A 22243-nucleotide genomic window follows, 5' to 3' on the forward strand; every position below is an offset into this window, starting at 1 on the left:
TGGTGCCACAGCAGCCATTCTGTTACCATGAGGTGACCAGACCAGGAAAAGAAAAGTCTACACACTGAGGATGTGGAGCAAAAACTTGGCCTTTGGAGTCTTTACTATACCTCCCCCAGGGAATTTCCCACTGACAGACCCACTAAATTCTGTAGGATATACTTGTAGCAGGAAGATAATTACCCCAGACAGAAGGTCCAGTAAATATTTATTAATATGTAAGTGCATAAAAAGAAGGACAATACAAAACAAAACCATATCTAACATGCAAGTTTAGACAAACGCTTTAAAAAGCACTGTTAGCAGTATGAACACAGGGACTGAAACATTCTGAGGTCCGTGTGTCATGGCCGAGAAGAATGACAGTTGCCAGAATTAGGGTTCACAGCACACACACCGAAGTGTCCAGGGCGACTGCTACAATAAACAGACCGAGTACGGCTCTCAAGCTAGTAGAAAAAGGAGTGGACTAGAGAGTAACAAAAAACTTCAATAAAACTTAAAGAAGAAATGAAAAGAATACAAAACATGGAGATAAAAAGAAAAACACAAACTAAGATTGTACGTTTCCCAAACCATCAGTAATTACCACAGATGTATGTGGACTGAACGTGCCAATTAATAGACCAAGATGGTTGAAAGTTCTGAAAGTCTGCCCCTGCGCGGTTTAGAAGACACATCCCTAAAAGATAATGACAGATAATCTGAAAGTTAAAGTAAAGAAAAAAAATCACATCAAATAAATACAAAATAAAACATTTCCGGTGTGGGCACATTAGTCACAAAAGACACAAAACATAAAAATGTTCCCTAGGTAGCGATAAAATGTTTGGTGCACCCGGAAGTTAAAAAGTTTTACAAGTGTTAGTCTTTACTAACACCCTCAGTCAACTAAAAACTTAAAAAATAAGAAAGAGAGAAAACAACTTAAAAATTACAAAACGAAATTGCAAATCCACCGTGGTAGTTGAAAATTTTTTAACCTTAAAAAGGTTTTAGATTCGGTAAGATGCATTTTTCTGTGGCACGCAGTCCTACGGGCCATAGATCACATCACCGCCACCGTCACCGGGACTCAGAACAGTGTCCCAGCCCCCAAACATGTCTTTCAACAACGGATAAGTCAACCAAACCCCCATCCCCCGAAAAGGCCCGAACCTGATGAGCTCACAAAGGACTCTGCACCAGGCCGGAAATGCATAGTCTGCCAAACCCAGAAGGTCAAGCGTAAAAACTGGTGGAGTGCTAAAAGCCACCAAACAAGACTTTCCAGTTTGAAAGAACTGATGTAACACAGGTCATATTATCTGACCAACATCAAACTCAGTCATACAACATTCTTTAAGAAGAGAGAACCAGAGCTCCCGCACGCAACGGAAAACAGAACAGGTCGAAGTAACTCACAGGCGCTAGAAACGATCCCGGATGTAAGAAAACACCTGGACCTCAGGAGGAACGAGAAATACTCAACCTCAGAACTCGCAGGACCCAACCAAAGCGCCGTGTAGAGGGAGCTGACTGACGTGGATGCTCACGTCACAGCTGGAGAGGGGCCACGCTCGGCCCCCAGCTTCGGTGAGGACTGAAGGAAAGCAGAGCAGACCCGAGGGAGAATAACAAAGGCAGAAATGATGAACTTCAAAACCAACCTACGAGAGAATCCATAAAGCCAAACTTTGTTTCTTTGAAGACTAATAACACAGGAAATATGTCACATAGATAGATATGACTTATTTAATGCACAAATAAATAACATTACGAATGAACGTTAACATGGTAGGCCTGCAGACACTGCAACAAATTAACAGAAATGTATTGGCTGAAAGCAACACAGATCTAGTCTCTTAAGGTCACAAAGTCGAAAACCAAGGCAGGGCCGCATTCCTTCTGACGCCAGGGGCGGGGTGGGGGAGGGAATGGGGGGGCACACAGGAAGGCCCGCCCCTGCCTTTGCCAGCTCCCCACTCTCCTGGGCTTGCTCGAGGCCCGTGGCTCCAACCTGATGCCGCTGTCCTCCCTCTGCCTCCTAAGAATGCTACCATCCTGCCAGTGCCTCACCTGCCATACCTGGAAATCCGAGACAACCTTCCCTCCCCAAGGTCCTTAACTTAGTCACACCTGTGAGGTCCCTTTTACCCAGTGAGGCAGCACTGGCACAGGTTCCTGGGATTACCAAGTGGACATCATCAGGGGCGGAGTTTGGGGGGGGGGCATCCTTAAACCAACCACAGGGACCAAACCAGCCACTTCAGGGATTGACAGAGAGTAAGAGGATATTAGGTTTGAAAACTTAGACGACGCAGGTGAACTTCTAGAAAAATGCACCTTACAAAACTGACCCCTCAAAAAAGGTCCATCAGTCGTTCATCTTGCCACCAAGAACGCAAACGACCAGACGGCTTTCCTCCCTGGGCCACCAAGCAGTGAAGGGGCAGACACAGTACCAGTGCCGCCCCCACTCTCCCAGGGCGCACTGCACGACCCACCACAAGGGTCCAGAAGAACCCCGACCCCGAGGGAGCAGGACGAGAACACACGGATGCCGGCAAGCAGAGAGAGGAAGAGGTGGCCACTGAGGGTCCCCAGGGCTCGGCCCCGCAAAGCGGCCCTTCGTGACGCTCAGCTGTTCAGCCAGGACCGTTCGAGCCCACGAAACCCCCCTGCTGTGGAAGCCGGCTCCCGCAGGCTGTCCCCAGAGTCCAGTCGTGACGAGTGCACCCTGTCACCCCCCAGCCTGACACAGCCGACCTCCACACTGATGGCGGTGCCCGGGACACGTCCTAAGACCCATCCGGGTGGCCGCAGCCGGTCACTCAGAGAACTCTGAGGTTCCCGCGGCTGCTTCTCCAGCAGCTGCCAAACTGCGTCTCTCTCAGGCGATCAGTGAGACGAAGTCGAGCCACCTGTGCCGTGCTCCTGGGAGTGACCACAGCAGGCTTCGGGCACAGCGACCCGCAGAAGAGATGGCCGCGTGCCCTTCAAGAAGAGTGCGTCTGGGATTCCACGCTCTCCAAGGCCAACCCTGCAGGGCCCCACTCACCCACCCTCACCAGACGGCAGGTCTCTCAGGGGTGGGACCGCTTCTCTTCGCTCGGCTGTGTGGCCTTGTGAACAGTCAGGAGCTGGCGCAACCCGGTGACGTCCGGGACCACGTTCCCAAGAGTCTTACCGAGGACGGCCTTTCCATTGCAGTAACGGAATGGGAACCCAGAAACGCGCATAATGGTGGGGGAAAAGTCACACGGAAAAGGCTATATCCCCTTAAATAGAGCCCACAGCTCAAACTGTATTAAAGAACTGTTTGAAGGTAAAAGAAAAAAAAGCTAAAATCGCAAAAGGGAAATTGAGAGAGAAGACTCATTGAAACATAACCGACGTGGAGGCCCCAGGCCCCGAGCCACGTGTACGGTCAGCAGTCCACCCACAAGGGGCCGCATCCCCGGCAGGTGTGACCGAGCAGACAGGATATCCACTCGGGGACGCGCCTGCATGTCCTGGAGCCTGCCCTGGAGCCTGCCCCGCTCTCGAAATGGCACCACAGCCATCGCCACAAAGACAAGCTATTGCGCAGGTTCTTGGTGGGAAAGTGACACAACCTACGGACAGATGAGGCCTGGGGTCCCCTCGGCGCTCGGGGACTGACGCACGAGGGGGCGGGAAGGAGGGCCCAGCGGCGCTCCAAGGTAAGGATGAGGACCAATGAGGAGGTGCCGGCCCCTCGATCACACATTCAGGCTTCTGAGGGACAAGCATTTAGAACCCAGTTGCTCAAAAACACCAGATTTCAGACAGGAAGTAACTTCTCACACACCTGTCCTTCCCACCTAGCCGCCGAGAGCATCCCCGTCAGAATGCTCACAGCCTGGCGTCCTCTCTGCGTCCTGCCTGGAGGGTCTGTGCCCTGCAGGGGACACCAGGAAACAGGGCCGACTGCCCTGTCCTGCTCTCTCACTCAGCCCCCCACGTTTGTTCCCGCCGTCCGAAAACGCCAATACTGCCACAAATGGGAGGAGGGGCAGCTCTCCCAGCTCATGAGAGGCGGGTGCAGGACCACTGAGGGCCCCTTCCGCCCCCGGACTCTGCCCGAGGACCGCACTCCCGTGGGCTTCTGTGTCCTTGTGTGGTACTTAATTAAACACCCTGTTCCTACCGGTGGGTGTACTACAGAACTCTAATTTTAGAAAACCGATTAGCTAGTTCTTGCTAACTGGATGTTATTGTAGCTAAGGTCAAATTTTTCGCTGAAACTATGGCAACAAAACCCCAGCATTCTTTGTTGACAAGGCAAAGTTCTCGAGAGAGAGAGAGGCCGCCACGGGAGGGCTGACCCTGTGCTGGACGCCTCCATGTCCCGCCTGTACCTGAAGTACCGTGTTCCTGGGAATGATTACAGGGGAGGGGACCTCGGTCACAGAAATGTGCGGCAGAAGTCCCAGCAACTCACGGATGAGGCGCCCTCCCTGACAACACGGTCAGACACGTGTGATGTGGGCCCAGCACATCCTAACACCTCAGAAGCGCTCCCACCGAGCTCAGGTGCGCCCGGACACGCGCCAGATGGAAAAGGAGCGACTGTCACACCTCCCTGAGGGGACTACCGCATTTTGTCGTGTTCAGTGCGCACAACTGGCCCAAATTTTTGTGGGAAAAATAAGGACGCACGTTACACACGGGTGAAATGATTACCTACCACGGGTGTGGTGATGGGTCTAACAATCCCGTGTGTAACGTGCACGAAAACACGTGTGCACACCATGCACGGCAAGATACACGAACCGCCCACCTTGCTTTTCTCAGTTACAGCAGCTGCTCAAATTGGAGTTTTTCTGCGCTGCGTCAGTTACTCCCTCGTAAGGAGAAAAGACGGACCCTCGGAGGAGACGTGGTCTTCTCTCCACACCCGCAGCACGCTGCACCCCCCCCAAACCACTGCCAGGGAACCCTCAGTGTCTTTGCCTTGGAGAGAGGGGCTTACCCCTCACCCCAGCCACTGCTACCAAGGAAGTAGCCACCGGAAACCCCTTCTGGCAGCTCAACTGTCCTCAGAGCCAGGTAGAGGACGTCACAGCAGGCCGCCTGGCAGAGCCCCCCACCCCCCTGCAACTCGCCAAAAACCCACCGCAGGAGGGGCGGGGGCCGGGGCTTTCCGGAAAGCAGCCATTGGCAGGATCTTCCTCCTGTCTGTCAAGAGCGGCTGGGGTGCCTGCTGCTTGGGTTCAGATAAGCACAGCTTCCTCTCGGCGAGGCTTACAATGCTGCCCACGAGGCAGGACTGCCATCCGGAGCAAACGCCCCACCAGGAGCGGTCAGAGCTCGCGGAGCCCAGGGGAGATCTGGTGGCCTCTCTTCAAAGGGCACAGAGCCTAGAGCTCCCTCTCACTTACGGACCACACGCAATAAGATCTAAGAAATCCAGAAGGATGGAAGCGCATCTGGACGCGGTTATCTCTGCACAGAGCACGCACTGAAGCTTCATACCAGCACATCAGGGTTTACAAGACGGCAAGGGCCACGTTCGATCTTCCTAAGAGACGTCCTGAAAGATGCCAATGGCAAATCTAGTCACCACGCACCGAGGAATAGGGCTGTGCCAGGCAGGCGGCATCACTACATGGACTGGCTCATCTGGGAGCGATCGTCCGGCCCATGTTATTACGATCAGCTAGTTACCAGGAGGAGAAAACGAAGGTTGAGAGGTGAGGTCACTCGGTCACACAGCTAGTAAGAGGTGGGGCAGGGACCTGAACCAGACGCCTCCAGAGCCCGCGCTGCCGACCACAATGCTCCACAGCCTCAGCCCCTGAAACCAGACCCAGCGGACTTTTTTTTTTTTTTCACGCGTCTCCTTTCAAATGTTCCGAAGGAGGAAAGCAAAGGGGGTTTGCTCTTTTATCTTCTCTCGCCTTTCCAAGTACTCAGTAATGCATCTCTGCATTACTCCGGCACGCGCTCTCCCAACGGGCACTGGACACAGTGGGGCCGTGTGTGTCTGTGGCAAGGATGCGCGGAGCGACTGGGTCCCTCACAGGAAAACGTGGCCACGGCAAGCAACGTGGCATCAGCCACCTACGCTCTATCCCAGAGCGTCCTTCCCCTCCCCGATGCCCCTGGCGAGTGGGCGGTCTCTTGTTGCTGGAAGCAGGCCTGTCCCCTGGTCCTCCCTTGGTACATGGGGTCACGAGCCCACTCCTGGGACAGAAGACACCGCTCCCACTCACGATCCTCCCCGGGCCCCAAGTCTCCCTTTCTCTGGGCCCAGAACGCCCCCTGTCCACAGAAAGCCTGAAAATGGGGGGCAGGGCAGGGAGAGGGCATGTGTCACTGCTCCAGGGAGCCCGGGCTCAGTGGCTGGTCAGCAGTGCGGGCTCTCGGTCCCCACGATGAGGCCCCACCTGCACGTGCCCAGGACCTGCAGGGGCTCCGCGTCACGCACTTCCTTCACCCTGCAGACAGCTTGGCCGCCCCTGGGACACATGCATCTGAGCCCACAGTTAGGGGGGCGGGGTCAGGGCAGAGCCACAGACCTGCGAGACTGGCCAACAGTGCTGTGGCATTTAACGCGGGCCAGGCGCTCTTTAAGTGCCTGACGTGGACTGGCTCTTCCGAACCCCACAGGCACGCTGCGAGGCCCACCGTGTGCACTCCCCGTCTTCGAGATGAGGAAACCGAGGCACTGGACGGTGATAGGACGTGTCCTGGGGGCGGGGCAGCAAAAGGCAGAGCTGGGGTCAAACCCGTCAGTCTGGCCTCAGGGTCCGTGCGAAGGAGACACTTGCCACGTCTGCACCTGCATCCTGGGGTCGGCGCGGAGACCCCAGGGCGGGCGCCTGAGGCCTGGCAGGTGAGTGCGCGTCTCAGAAAGACGGAGTCCCAGGGGGAAGGGCGGAGTAAGGTCATTTCGGAGAAGAAAAGGGATACGCAAGACCCGGGGCACAGGGTGAGGCCGCTGCTGCCAGGAGGCAATGCGTTGGTCTGGCTGGAGCCCAGAGCCGGCGGGACGGCAACGTGGCTGACAGGCAGGCAGGGCCCTGCGAACCCTGGAAGGGTGTCCTTTATCCTGTGCTCGGCTGGGGAACCACAGGGGGCTCCAAACAGCACCCTGACATCTTCAGATCCTGGCTGATTCCTGGACCAAGGAGGCAATGGGGACAAGGCAGAAGCTGGCGAGGAGGTCGCTGCCGCCGCTTAGGAGAGACACGCTGTTGCTGGAACGTGTCTGAAGCATGTGAAGCTCTCTTGAGGACTCCTTGTTCGGCATGAACGCCACCATTTTTAGTCCCATCCTCCCTCAGCCGTGCTCCCACCAGGCAGCATGCCTCTGGCACGTGGAAACGCGGCCCAGGCCCCAGATGTTCCCTACTCAGAGCTTCACTCGTTCCCTGGAGCAGCTGAGTGCAGACGGTGCAGCCCTCCAGACGGGGGTTCAAATCCGGGTTCAGCCTGGTTACTGGCCCTCTGCAGGGTCAGGACGCCCAGCTGTAAGGGACAGTGCCATCCCCAGTGCAGAGGTCAGTCAGAGATCAAGGTCAGGAGCAGGCCGTGACCCTACCAGAAGCCGAATTAAGACAAGTAACTATGTGTTTTTCATGACCATGTTTTGAATGAAGCTGAGGAATCTCGAATCCACAGGCATAAGAAGGAAAAAGAGCAAATGCCGGGGACGTGGGAGAGACGCCTGAGGAAGGTGGGGCCCATCCCCACCCCAGGCAGAAGGCAGATCAACCGTAAGAAATCGGTCCAGGGGCACCAGACACGGGTAGTTAGGAGAGAGGTCATAGGACAGCATAGGGCACCTGTGTGAAAGTATCAGCCACCAGCTGACCTAAATCGGGGTGTGTCCCAGCCCCAATTTTGACGTGGAATTGCTCTTTGACCCCAGGAGACCTCTTGTACCTGTCTAATTTCCTCGTCGGTGAGGAAAGGAAGGGAACCAGTCACCACAAGCTGCAGTGGCCGCCCCCGCCATGTCTTCATCTGAGCTCGGAAGGCAGGATTAGCCAAGCCTTTGCCTCCTGCTGCTGGGAGCACCCTGCAACCCCGCGTGACAACGTGACCCCAGCCCCCTTGCTCCACATCCCGTCCCCGTCAATGGTGCCCTCCGGGGAGGGAGCCACGAGGGCCATCTGAGATTCAGTGAGATGACAGCGTGCATCCGTCTGTGGCGCCCAAAGCATTTCGTGCACGCACAGCTGAAACATGTTCTGCGTTAGTAAGCGAGCTGTTCCGGGGAAAAGGGCAAAAAACCGGGGCTGGGGTCTCCATCCCGCGGGCAACACCGGTATCTAAAAAGGAAGCCGACCTGTGTGTCCAGGGGCATCAGCTCCCAGGCCCCTGCACAGGTGCCCAGCGCCCGCAGACACGTGTCTGGAAGCCCTGAGCGCACGGGCAGAGACCCAGGGAGGGGCACGCGGAGCATGTGGGCCTCCCGTGTCGTCGGGCAGCAGGCCCCACCCCCGGCTGTGCGGCGCCCGGGAGACTGATGTAAATTACAGTGTTGTCGTTCCCTCAAGTGCAGCGCCTTGGTGCAAGATTGCGATAAGCTGGTAAGTCTGAAATGAGGATTATTTTAAGCACCTACTAATCTTTTTATTAAATTTGGATTGATTATGTGAGTACAGTCCAAGTGACAAGAGACTTCCCCCCAAGCAGCTGAGCGCACACAAACCCTCCAGCACCCTGGAGGCTCGCGCTCGACAGGCACCCGATCGCGGCTTAGATTCCAAGGACAAACTAAGTTACGTTAGGCCCTCTCCTTTGCGTTGGGCACTTAAAACTAAATGAGATATGAGTTCATTCCTTGCATGCTTTGCCTAAAAAAAAAAAAAAAAGAACTAATATTGCTTAGCAACAATGAGGATGACATGCAGCGAAGGAGGGGGGTAGGAGAGAGCTGAGTCAGGGACCCAGGCACAGCCACCCCAGTCCTCACGACCTCTGTGACCCAGTATCCTGGCTGTGTCCCCATCTGGCCTCAGCAGGAGGCCTGGCTGTTTCCACCCATTAGTCTTGTCTTGACAAGGACGACCGGCAATCCCAAAGAAACAGAGGCTGCCTCGGGAAGCACCAGGCTCCTGAACGCCAAGGCTTTCTGGTGAAACGTCCAGGGGCTATTTCCAGCACTGACCCCAAAGTTTCACACTGGAAGGGATCCTGAAGTCATGTCACCTGAACTCCATTTGTCACATGGGGAAACTGAGTCCTAGAGAGATGAAATGACCCCCCTCCTCCACAGCCCCAGGCAGTAGGTGGCAGCCCCCCGGCTGGACGCTGGCTGGACGCTGGACACTGGCTCTCACGTCAGACGTGCCCTTCCTCCGGTCTCAGGGCTCCTGCAGCCCCGAGCACCATGCCCAAGCTCCACCTCGCTTGCAGGCAGGACGGTGGCCAGATAAGCAGGCTGCTGGCACTCACATACTTATCACTCGATCACAAAAAAAAATGCCGTTCTTCCTGCAGCCCCTGCAGGGCTTCTGGGAGGTTCCAGGCCAATTCACAAGGAGTTCATCTGGGGTGCGACCCTTTTCCCTATCAGACAAGCTGTCCCTAAGTCCCTGAGCTCCCGGACAGATAGGCTGGCACAGAACAAGCGCCCTGGGGCTGGGGAAAGAGCCCCCAGTAAACACAAAAGCCCCAAGCCTCCCATTCAGGCCCTGCCTTTGATCTGAGAGTGGCCTGTCACAGCCAGTGTCATCCCGAGAGACCATGGCTCCAGGCTGTCATTGTGTGAAGCCACACACATGCTGAGGAACCAGGAAACTTCAGCCAACAACTCACGCTGGAGCCAGCTGGGGGGCCTGCGACCAGACCAGACCAGACCCTTGCCCGCACCACACGCAGCCCACGCCACATCTCGGGGACCCGCTGCGTGTCCCACACACGAAGTCAGAAGTCAGCCCTGCATCCAGGGCTTCTACCCTCCCACGCGGCTTTCCTCCTCGTGTAAATGGGACCAAATGAAAGCTAGGAAGAACATGGACAGGAAGTGATAACTGGGCCCATGCTTGTGTGGAGACTGGAGGCGACAAGGCCTTTGCACTTTGTACTTTGCACTTGACAAAGTACGAGGCACCCTGAGCCCTTAACTGGGGACCAGGCTTCCTCGGCGCTAAGTTCCAAACACGTTTAGTCTTCACAGTAACTGTACGAAGTAGAGCTATTATCGGCTCCCACCTCACAGATGAGAAAACCAAGGTTCACGGCGGAGGTCACGCAATTAGTCACATGTCACACAGCTCAGGACTAGGGGACCTTCGCTTGGAACCCGGCACCCAGCTCCCCGGGCCTGTATCACTAACCACGTGCGGGCAGGTTTGGGGAGGAGCCCACACAGCTGCACGGGGGAGTCGGAGGCCACGGGAGGACTGCGTACACGACGCAGGCCTCTGGTTTCCAGCTGCTTAATAACAGGTGATGACTGATGGCCCTCAGTGCCATTTAGGAAGTAACTTGGCAAGAAAGCCCAGGAAGCTACAGCGAACGCGAACGGCTAAACGCAGCTCTGCCAATCGCTCAGATAAAGACGCCGTCATCCCGTCCAGCTGCTTTTGTGTCAGTGGTGGTTCGCCTCCCCGCAAGGCGAGCACGTGGGTCAGAAATGCCTCCTTGCCGCCCGGCCACCCCAGCCCCATTGCTAAACACCGGAAGGGCTTCAGAATGCACTTCTGTTTGGAAAGGCAGTAATCCCTTCCGAGAGAGATCTTTTTCTTCATTTTAGAAAAAAAAGGTTTCAAGCAAGCTACATAACTGAAGGACCACATCCTCCTTGCTGCCCGGGCGCCGAGGCAGCGGGGGGCTTGTGGGCCTGGGCAGCCGCCCTCAGAGGGCAGGGCGCTGGCCCTTCACCGGTGTAGCCGTGCTGCCTGACCTTCACAGCAAAGCCGATTCCGAACCAGCCACACAGCCTAAGGAGGCTATGTTGTTACTTTAAGGAGAAAGCCATTCAGCACTCCAAGACAGCCACCTGACCACCTGCAGACCCGGCCAGGCCACACACGGAGCTCCCGCCAGGCCACACACAGAGCTCGGCTCTTCCCAAACGCCCTCAATCAGACTGGCTTTTATCCCGAAAGGGTCTCCTCACATCAGCCACCAGACACACACCTGCGAACAGGCACTCGGCCCCCAAGGCCAGCAAAACCCACCGCCCAGCTCCACCAGCAGTGAGCCCATTTAACGGTCCAACTTTGCACAGCGCAGTTACTTCTTTGCCAGGCTCCTCCCCCAGTTTCGATGCCACCCCCTACCCACAGGGCTGGCCAACAGTTGTTTTCCTAACCAGCCCCTCCCAACCCCCAAAACCTTTCTGATGGCCTCAGCTCAGCACCAACTCTGCCAGGTAGCCTCTCTCCACTGGAATGTCTGCTTCCTAGTTTATCAGAATTTCTTTAGCTATTATCCAAAACAGCAATTTCTAAGCTGCCTAACAATATGGACTTCTAACTCAAATGATATAATTTGCATATGACAAAGTTTGAGCCCTTGGGGGCTGAGGCCAGGAGTCAAACACCTGAGCAAGGCACTTACCTCTAACCCTGGCTTCTGAGTCACTTGGGGAGCCTTGAAAATGCCAGTGCTTGGGCACCACCCACCCCACCCCCAGTCACCAGCAAAATCTCTCCAGGATCAGGACTCCACAGCTCAAGTGGGGACTCACTAACCATCACAACAGGGAAGACAAAATGTTTTCTATCATCTTAAGACACCGACTACCTGTGAAACACCTCCTGGAATAAACTAAGCACCTTCCGAGGAAGACACCAAAGGCAAGAGGCCTGAAAGGAAGCCAGCGCTGGCGGAAGGCTGCCCCGCCTGTCCTGGGAGAACTTCCCGCTGCAGGTGAGGAACCCGGAGCGCCAGAGCCTGCAGCTCGTGGGGCAGGAGATCCGCCAAAATAAAGCGAGTCGGCCGGGAACCAAGGGCACGCAACAGACCAATGAGGCCCTCATAAAGCCGTCCCAACTCTGACACTGAACTCAGGCATTTTCAAGAGGTCATCAAGCTCTGAATTGAAATCACACTTCAAAAAAAAATACATCAGTAAAGAAAACAAAAAAAAAACCCCACACACGGCCACACACTTCATGAGATTTCAAGTGAGGCAAGCTGCCCGCGGCAGATGGTCGCGACTCACCTCGGAATTTCTTGGGTGGATTGTTGAGGTCCCCGGTCTCCGGCTGCACGACACAGCGGTCATCGACCAGCCTGCAAAACAGACAAAGACAAACGCTACCTCAAGTCAAGTTCAAGGAAATAAAACCCTAAGCACCATGCAGAAATCAAGTGGCCAGGCTGTTCCTGGGCCGAGCTTAGACCTCCCTACCCCCCCCCACGGGGGAGGGGGTTCACACTGGAGCTTTTCCCTCCTCAGGTGCCCAAACCTGACCCCGACATCCAGGGTTTCCTGCTGCCCGCTGCGGTTCCCTTCTCCTAACCACCTCCAGGACGGCTCTGAGCCCGCAGCCATCACACCCAGGGTGGGGGGCACAGCGACCAGAGGCCGCAGAGGGACAGCTTTGTGCAGGCTGGCTGGGCCCCGGATGTGAGGCCAGTAAGAGCCGGTCCCCACCATGAGGCAGCTCAAGGTTAGTGCAGGGGCCACAAAAGCAAACTGACCAGGAGAATATAACCTTGGGCTGCAAGAGGAGGGAGAAAATACACCTAGGAACTCCCTGCACCCTAGGCTGAAGGGGCAGAAGAGAGAGGTCCTCCGCCCTCTAGGAACTATGGGGGTTTCAGAGAGGTGGGAGGAGAAGACGGGGGCACTTCCGGCCAGGGAACCAGGTCCTGACTGACCCTCTAACTCACTTCTAGAAGAGCCAATTGAAGAATCTGTGCTGAGCAGGGAGAGAGTACGAGGCTGGGAGGAGCGTCAAGGACTTGTCCAAGTCCCTACTGCCGGTACACCTCGGCCTCTCCCTGATGGCTGCTTCCTCCAAAATTCCCTCTCACCTCCTGAAGCCCTGCCTGCCTCCCAAGGCCCATCCCCCCCACGAGGCCCCCAAGCCTCCCTGTCCCAAGCTCGCTCTGCCCTCCTCCCCATCCTCCCAGCCTCCCTGGGCTGAAGCCCATGAGGGCAGCGAGCGCCTGTGCCGTGGCCCAGAAGATGCCCAGGGCGAACTCCGTTTCCCACCCAGGCCCGGGGCTCAGCACCGACGGGTGGGGGAGCCCAAGTGTCCAGAGCAGCCCAGCAGCAGTTTGCGTCCTCCGGCTCCAAGACACAGCCGCCTCTGCATCCCGCCTCTGCATCTGGGCAGAGCAGTCCCTGGCCTGAGTTTGTACGCAAACATCAGGAGCACAATGTGACACACAAAAGGCCACTCCGAGTCCCTGTGAATGTCAATACAGCAGGGCCACCGGACCTGACATACCCTGTGAAGGGTGATGCGGGACTGGGCTAGTCACCCGTCCCATCGAGCTCTCAAACAAGGGGGGAAGGGCAGGCGCAAGGCCCCGCTGGGGCTAGAGGGCAAGTGAATGGTCAGTGGCACTCTGCCACCTCCTAGCAGTAAGACGGGATGACAGCACTCTACTGTCCTGGTCCCTAGGTTCCCCGGGGAGGGAGAGGCTCCCGGACTCCGTGTCGGAACTAGCTCGACCCCGGGCGCCTGGCGGCCAGGCCTACCACGGCTGTGTTCTGTTGGGGACATGACCCAAGGGCCGGCATTTCTAGGGAGGGCCTCGGGGGACTCAGCAGCCCATCTCCGATGCGTACGGGCACGTACTCGGTCCTGTGGCTCGGAGGGCGGTGACCGCCATGTACAGAAATGGGACCGGGCTGGAGCGTGGCCACCGAGCTCCACAGAAGGGGCGGCCCCTCACTGTCATCCATCACGGGTGCTCCATGGGGGTCAGAAGTATCAAAAGGAAAAAAAGGCCCAACTTAGTTTTCTGAGTCCATTTTTATACCAGTTATCCTCAAACTTTATGTGCGGGGGTCGAAGGGAAGCAAACACTCCTCGGAAAGAGGCAGGCTGCCCTCGCCACAGAGGGGAAAGAGGACCCTCCTCATCCATTCGTCTGTAATGTGTGAGGAAAACGCTCCCAAGCTCAGAATGTGTACCGCCTCGGGATTCTAAGAGCAGATGCTGTGGAAGAAGAGGCGGGGGAGAGGAGGCCCCGATTTCAGGGCAGGCTGGGGGCCAGGCAGCACCCTGGAAAGTGAGCCTAAGTGACTGGCAGGGGGTGGCACCGAACAAATCGGGGTCACCGAGGAAAGACAGGGTTGAGGGTGGACAGGGCATCCGGGTCAGAGCTGTGGGCAGCGAGGGAGGCGGCTGGGAGAGCCAGGCAGGGAAGGCCGGCCCCGCCCAGGGCCCCGATGGGAGAGCGGCCTTGGAGGCCGAGTCTTTGCAGCAGAAACCCCAGGCCTCTCTGTCCCTCGGAGGCCTCGCCCCCATCAGTAGCCACAGAGCTCACTGTCAGAGTGCTTGGGGACCGAAGGGCTGACATAGGTGCAGAAGTGCAGGGACACCCGCAGGACCCACAGACGGGTCTCGTCGCTGTTATTGCTGGACCGTAAGGAGGGTGCGGGACTCCACCATGAGGAACAGAAGGACGGACTGGGCCGACAAGGAGGAAGGGACCACCAGAGAGGCCCGGGCGACAGAAAGGCCTCTCTGCCAAGAGCCACAGAAAACGCTTCATCCGACGACTTTGGGAGATGAAGTTTTTGTGCAGGGGGTCCCTCAGGGCTGCATCTGAGAAATCGTGCTCCCTGAGGCCCGACGTGAGCCCGCAGCCGTGGTTTAAAGGGAGGTGCGGTTTCTGGCTGCAGTAAGAACGAGGCTCCTGGGGGCGCCGTTGGCCTTCCTCCCCCATCTAATTGAAGGGAGCTCTTGCCAGATTCAACACGGCCACCCCAGGACCCTCCCTAACCTCCCTACACAAAGACCACATGGCCCCGCCCTGCCCCTTCTGGAGTGGGCCGCCCTGCTTCCCCTGCCTCTGGGGCTGTGTCCCTTCCCCTTCCCCTTCCCTCTGCTAGATGACAGGAGGGCGGGACAAGACAAATGAGGATGCTGTGGAATAGGTTTGTCCTGTTCAAAGTTGGGGAAAGGCGTCTCAAAAGAAACCTCACAGGCTAGAAGGGATTGGGGAAAGAAGTATTCAAAGTGATGAAAAGCAAGGACCTACAACCCAGATCACTCTGTGCAGCAAAGCTCTCACTTAGAATGGAAGGGCAGATGAAGTGCTTCCCAGATAAGGTCAAGTTAAAGGAGTTCATCATCACCCAGCCCTTATTATATGAAATGGTAAAGGGACTTATCTAAGAAAAAGAAGAAGTTCAAAACGATGAACATTAAAATGACAATAAACTCACAAATATCAACTGAACCTAAAAAAAAACAAACTAAGCAAACAACCGGAACAGGAACCGAATCATCAATATGGAGATTATCAGCAGGGAGAGAGAAGGGGGAGAATGAGGGAAAAGGTACAGGGAATAAGAAGCACAAATGGTAGGTACAAAATAGACAGGGGGAGGTTAAGAACAGCATGGGAAATGGAGAGGCCAAAGAACTTTTATGTACGACCCATGGACATGAACTAAAGAGAGGGGATTGCTGGAGGGAAGGGGGGTACCACCCAGAGGGGGGACAAAGGGGGAAAACTGGGACAACGGTAAAAACATAATCAATAAAATATATTTAAAAAAATGGAAGAAAGCACAAAAGGACAAAACTTTGATTTACAGGACGGTGCAATTTGTAACTTTTGAGCACATTCGGCGACCCAGAGTGGGGAAGGCTCTGCTGCGGGGGAAGGTCGGCTTCCAAGCAGCCCAGGGCCTGGCTCCTGTGACAGACAGTCACCACCTGACAGGACAGCTTCTGTGAGGCTGAAAAGCCCTTCTTTGGGTCTGTACCATTAACCTTAAATTTTATCCCGTGTATTCCATGCTTAGCACGCCCCCCCCTTCCACAGGAAGGAGGGGAAATGATAATAAGTTCCGAATGAACATGGGATTTTCATTCACAATTCCAACTTCCCCCGGAAAGGCCTGAGTCAAAATGGTAGCATTCTTTTCCTAGAAAGATCACAGCTTTGAAGCCGACGTCATCAGGTCAAACAAGTTCTGCCCCACGAGAAGTGAGCGCTCTTACCCCAAGGTGCTGATAAATCCATTTGTGGACCCCTCCGCGTACAGAGAGCAGATGTCTCCGATGTGCAGGAAACTGGACATCTTGTCAGACATGTCTGTCCCGAAAATCCTAGAGAAAGCACAGCAAACATGCAGCGCCGTTAGAACAAAAGACACACTTGCAAGAGGGGGAATGTCACTGAGCGTTGGCTGGGCCTGGCGCAGGCTTCCAAAGCGCCCTACTTGCAATCAAATTGAAACGAGAGCCCGACAGGCAGGCCACGAGGCGAGCCAAGTAAGCACGTGTGTGGCCATGTTCTCCCCCATAAATTACCAGATTTCAGGATGTTCCAAGCACAGCGACGCTTGTTTCTAACACAACCACGCCAGAATCCGATGCGGCATGTTGAGGGCCCTCGGTATGAAAACAGGGACTATACAGACGGCAGGGAAGTCGGCCAAGAACTTGGCTGCAAGAAAGGCACTGGCACGTCTGACCCAGGAAACACTGGCATAGGCCAGTGGCCTCGGGGAATGTGAAGTCAGAAGGAAGCACCTGGAAGAAAACTCAGGCCTGGAGGTGCCCGGGGCTGAGGTCCTGAAGCAGCAAAGGGAGCCTCAAAAAAGGAAACCTCATAACAAACACCAGGAAGCCTTCTCAGGACGCCAAAACGGGATGCGCTTCTCCCAAGTGCTGTTTCAACAACGTCTTTCCTTCTCATCCTTCCCCAGAAACACGCGTGCAGGGAGGAAGGGCCTCAGCCCCTCGTCCAAACCCTTCCTGGCCTAGGTGAGGATAAGACGGCCCAGGTCCATTGGGAACCCTGGTTGGGAGTGCACGTGGCTAGTGAGGAGCAGTCCGAGAAACGGCTCATCAATCCCAGGAGATCTCTACACAGTGCACAAATCATCACACACGCACCCCGCCCCCCCCAGTAAAAACATTGACCAGGCTCATGGAAACAGCCCTCGCCAGGGCCATCAGCACTGAGGAGTGGGAGCCAACGGTGGAAAGCTAAGCTGACCTGCAGACCCGAGTCCCTTGCGTGGGAAGGCAGTGTGCTGGTGTGGACTGCTAGTGACCCCCCAGTGCCCCTGCAGGCACCTGCCGGGTAGACACACAGGTGAGCGGGTCTTCCCCTGACCTTTCCTGCAAACCCAGACCCCCAGAGCCGTGTTTCCACGTCTTCCCTCCAGGTCCCCTGCAAAGCTGCAGGAGCTGGGATGGCACAAAGGTGTTCTCTCCAGACAGCGCCTTCCGGGTCCTTGTGGGGGCCAAGCTGTCTCCCTGGAAGGATCCTGCAGCAGGAAGGCTCGGGAAGCGCCCCTCCTACCTCAGCAGGAGCGCCGGGACTGGACGCCGAATGTTCCAGAACCACAGTTTCCCGTATCTGAGAAGCGGCAAAGGACGACTAATTCATCCCCAGCAACAACCCCCAGAGGGACAGAGAGCATTTCACTGCAGGTGCCCTCCTGCGTGCAGAGCAGCAGCACTGAGCCAGCCCCTCGTGACCGCGGGGACACACACGGACACACTCGGACATGGACACACACAATGTGCACGGGGCCACTGCCCGGTCCCCGTCTCCAGATCCAAGTCCGCTGACCATCAGGCCACTTCCTCCGAACCGGACATTTTATCCCCAAAGTCAAACCAATGGTTCCACAGCAGCATCCAAAAGGCCGCACAGACTGCAGGTGTGAAGGCGCAGTCCTACCTCCTGTGTGCGCACATTTAAAAGCCGGATCAGAACGGGCCAGGGAGCCGGCGTGCTTCTGGCACTGACTGTTGGGAAGCAGTTCTGCGTGAATTTGGAGGCTGACGAAATTCCCGTCTGCACACCCGGGCCTCGTCCAGGGTGCCCACCTCTCTTCTTCTGGGCGTGCCCCTCCAGGGAGCCTTTGCCCCCACGGAGCCCAGGCCAGGAAACAGCAGAGGGACCCGCTCTCGGAACTCCCCTCACCTCCTGGCTACCTGACCGGGAGGCACCAGGCCCCAAATGCAGAGAGGTGGCCAGGATTCGGTGTCCTGGAGGACAGGGTGGGAGCTCTCGGTGTGGGTCGTGGCCCCAGCTGTCTGAGTCTGCGCTATTCCCGTTCCTGACGAGAAAGGGTCGCACTCCTCCAGCAGGGCGGCACGCACCATCAGGCGGAGGTGAGCCCTCCCGTACTGAACCCCCACGACCCCAGCACGAGGCCGGCTCTGCCGTCCCTCCTGGGTCACTGTTGGGAAGCCCAGATACAGAGGGGGTAGGATGCCCGGGGTGTGTGCACCTGCAAGCAGGAAGGCCAGGGCATGACCTCGGCCATCGCGAGGCCCTGCAGCAGAGCGCTGCACCTGCGAGGAGCCCCCAGACCTGGAGGAAAATGTCCACCCTCCTTCTCGGGGGGGGGGGGGGCGGGGGGGTGAGACTATGGAGGGCTGATTTTTTTCTTTTAGTATTTTTTATTGATTTGAGAGGGAGGGAGGGAGGGGCAGAGAGAGAGAAACGTCGATGTGTCGTTCTGCTTACTGATGCACTCGCTGGTTGATTCTTGTCTGCGCCCTACCCAGGGATCGCACCCGTGACCCTGGCCTATCAGGGTGACCCTCACATCAACTGGGCTGCCCAGCCAGGGCCACAGCTCTATTTCTTAATTGGTCTACTTCAGTATTTCTTAATTTTTCTACCGTGGCACAGCACTTTGGTAAGCGAGAAGAAATTATGTAAGTACTTCTTCCCGACCAACAAGCTTAGACAACTGAGCGAGTAACCTTTCGCTGGATTTTACGTCCCCCCACCCCCTCCCAAAACAGACCAGTCCTCCCACCAGTTAATGATCCTCAGCTGGGCAGTCTGCAGGGGTCATTTAAAAACACAACAAAAACTGTGAGGGAGGGCCAGGGGCTGGCAGTGAAGGGACACAGATGCTCCCCTGGGGGTCTCAACCCAAGTCCCCTCACAAAGGACCAGGGAGAAGGCTTCCTGGTCTGGCTGGAAACCTTGGAGGTCTCTCCCCACCTACTGGTGGTGAGTGGAGGAGGGCGGGGAGAGGAGAAAGGGGAGGGGAGGAGTGGGAGGCAGAGGGGGAGGCGGAGGAGGACCGAGGGAGGGGGACCTGGGGCGGTCATCAGGGCTGTCCTGGAAGGAAGGACAAAGGCCAGGAAGGTGCACAGATGCCTGGAGAGGAGGAGGGATGGCGGTGAGTTCGGGGCCTAGAGCAGCGTCCGGAAGCCCCTGCGGGGCAAGGCAGGCAGGAGAACCTGCCTCTGGATCTGGGGTGGGACCAGCGGTACCCAGGGCCCCCCTGTCGCTCACACAACGGGGGGGGGGGGGGGTAGGGGGACATCTAAGAGAAAAGCAAAGCTGGGGCCACCCTGCCCTGGAGCTGCATGGCCCTGGGCGGCAAACACCACAGGACAGGGCACCCAGGCCTCTTTGCTAACGCCCCAAGCTGGCCGCCGCCCGCCAGCTCGCAGGCCCCATCCCCCATCTCTGCACAGCTATGACCATGAGCCCCCATGGCCCCCAGCCCCCCAACCTCTCCGCTTCCACTTCCTCATCTGCAGGATGAGGACCAAACCCCCTTCTTCAAGGCGCTGCTGTGACAAACAGGTGGAGCCGCGCAGAGAAAGGGGCTGGGACAGGGCTGGCAGGCTCCCTGCTCCGTGCTGCTAATTTCTTTAGTGTGTCTTTAAGGACTTGAAGTGGAATTCCAGAAGGTTCTAGGGCTTCACAATTTAAACTCCGCACAGCAAAGCCTCCCCTGGTAAAACACCAGCTAAGCACTATAACGGATAAAGGACCCCCGTGACCTGCGATGGCGCATTTGCTTCAGGGAGAGTAATTACCCTTCCTACCTCACCTATTGAGAAGCCACACCCCCAACGGCAGGGCTCGCGGGCCTCTCCCAACTTGCAGCCACACACAGAGGGCTGGAGCCGGGTACTGTGTGTAACCACACCACTCGCCCAGTGAGGGGGACCCCCCCTTCTCCTACAGCTGGTCTCAGCTTCAGGGTGAGCCCCGGGCACTGGGGCCTGCTCGGGGTTCAGGGAGCTGGGTGAGGGGACACTGTGGTCTCCCCGGACACCCCCTGCCCCACAAGGACCGCAGCTCCCCAGAATTTCTGCTTCTCTGGTGCTCAAACGCCTCCGAACACTGGACGGCTCTCTGATTTCTCCAGACGATGTGGCTTGTTTGCAAAGCATCACCACCTTCTCTTTTCCTGACCCGGCCTGGCCTCGGGAGCCTCATCCCCCCAGCTCTCCCACCCCGGGGCCAGAGCGCCAGGGCTACAAGCCAGCCCGGTCACCTCGACCCTGAAGGGCTGCAGGCCAGGTCTGTAAGGGCCCTACGCCGTACCTGCTGCACCCATCAAATGCGGGGATGCGAGGAGCCCGCTCAGGCGGTGGGCAGGAGGTTCCGCCCATTATGCTGATGAAGCACGCAGCCACGTACCTGCCAAAGTGAGAGTGCAACCTACAGAGGCCATTACCAGACCCGCCCCCTGCCACCCGCCCCTGCCACCGCCACCGCCACCGCCCGCTCTGCGGGGCTGAGGTGCCTCTTACAGCAGGATTCTCTAGGTGGCTTGACGGGACAGAGAAGTGGGCAGGGCATAGGCTGCGGTGGCCTGGCTGAGCCTCGCGCCACCGCTGGCTCAGCGGCAGGTCTCTGTCCCTGCTCCCCGAGAGACGTGCTTCTATTCTTAAGGAAGGCGGAAATAAAAACACAGACTCCGAGATCTCCTGGCAGAACGGAACCAGACGCGGCGGCCCCGACTCTGCGGTTTCAGATTCTGTGATGCTCTGTGCCTTGCTACACCCTCCCGCTCACCACCTCCTCTCTGCTGGCTCCAGAGCCTTCTATGCGACAAAGATTCCCAAATCTGCATCTCGTGGCCAACAGCCGATGGGGTGCAGCCCCTGGATGCCCACGGCGCCTCCACGCACCAGAAAGAACTCCCCTGCCTGCCCAGCCTGCTCCTCCATGCCCACTCCCTGTACCCCCGCAGCCCCCGGGGCACCTCTAGGCCTCACTCCCCTCACCCCACTCCCTTCACCCCAGCCACAGCGCCGTTGCCCTGCCAGCCCAGGCCCACCCTCCCCGACCTAAGGCCGGCCCGTCGTGGAATCTGTCTCGCATACCATTGTAGTCCCATCGCCAATGCCTGGTCCATGGTAGGTGCTCGGTAATCATTCAGGAGAGACGTAAATGAGGAAGTCTAATCAGTAAAATTCCATGTTCGGTTATACTCGACTCCTCCAAATCTTTTAACTGCTCTGCCTCCAGCCGGATCTCGGCCAGCGCCCTCTCTCGGCTGGGCCGCAGCAAGCCTCCCGAGCTGCCCTGCCGCCTCCATCCCTCCCCCGGCCTGTTCACACAGGCAGCCTGCAAGGCCTCCTGGGAGCCAGACTGCGCCCCTCCTCTTAAGAGCTCCCCAAATCTTTCCGAGGCTCTCCATGATCTGGCCCCTGCCCCCTCCCTCTCTCCCACCTTCCACACTCTCGCCTCAACAAACTTTCTCCTGATGCCCCACCAGCCTGTGTGCCTCTGTCCCACGGGCCTTCCACGCACTGTGCCAGCTGCCCGACCCTGCTCCACTCCCCCCACCACCACTGGGGGTAACTCCAGACACCTCTAGAGTCCCCGTGTTGATGACACAGCCTCGGGGGAGCCCTCCCGGACTCCCCAGATCTGGCAGCCATGTCCCGGGCACTTCTCTCCACAGTGCCCCACCGCCCCATCCTGAAGCTGCTCAGTTACCTGTCTGCACCCCAAGACTGTGAGCCCCTGAGGGCAGGCGGCACAGCTCTTCCAGGGCCCCCAGCCCCTAGTCTGGACAAGCAGCCCCATCTGCGTTCAGCGCGACTACAGCACCCTCTCCTCTATTGCCTAAAAGAACTTGAACCTGAACTGCTTTGTGGGAGGTTGTTTTCCTACAGGGAAGTGAAGCCCAGCTTCCCTGTTGGATGAAAGGCAGAGAAGAGAGCCGTTGGCCCTTCTCAAACAGATTTCTATGAGAAATTTTGGACCCCAAAACAATTCCTAACTTCTGTCCCTGGGAAGTCCCCCACACCCCCACCCCCTCTGTGTGTCCAAGTCGGCCATGCCGGGTTCTTCAGCTGTGTGTCCTGAAGCAAACTGCATAACCTCTCTGAACTCCATTCAGCTCCCT

General features: G+C 57.1%; 1 protein-coding gene across 5 annotated transcripts in view; it reads right to left on the reverse strand.

Moving 5' to 3' along the window:
* Window positions 1-21496, reverse strand: part of ITPR1 (inositol 1,4,5-trisphosphate receptor type 1) — a 209359-nt gene extending 187863 nt beyond the window's left edge. For 2 of the 5 annotated variants that reach the window (XM_045199755.3, XM_045199753.3), the window contains exons 1-3: window positions 21213-21270; window positions 16104-16211; window positions 12131-12201 (exon numbers count right to left, since the gene is read on the reverse strand). In XM_045199755.3, coding sequence (XP_045055690.2) covers window positions 12131-12201; window positions 16104-16211; window positions 21213-21244 — 211 coding nt within the window. In that variant the 5' untranslated portion in view covers window positions 21245-21270. Of the gene's footprint in view, window positions 1-12130; window positions 12202-16103; window positions 16212-21212 lie in introns of all 5 variants that reach the window. The other 3 variants (XM_045199754.3, XM_053929774.2, XM_053929775.2) reach the window with 3 other exon arrangements.
* Window positions 21497-22243: the final 747 nt, after the last annotated feature.

The sequence above is a fragment of the Desmodus rotundus genome, chromosome 8 (genome assembly GCF_022682495.2).
Source record: "Desmodus rotundus isolate HL8 chromosome 8, HLdesRot8A.1, whole genome shotgun sequence".
NCBI lineage: Eukaryota > Metazoa > Chordata > Mammalia > Chiroptera > Phyllostomidae > Desmodus > Desmodus rotundus.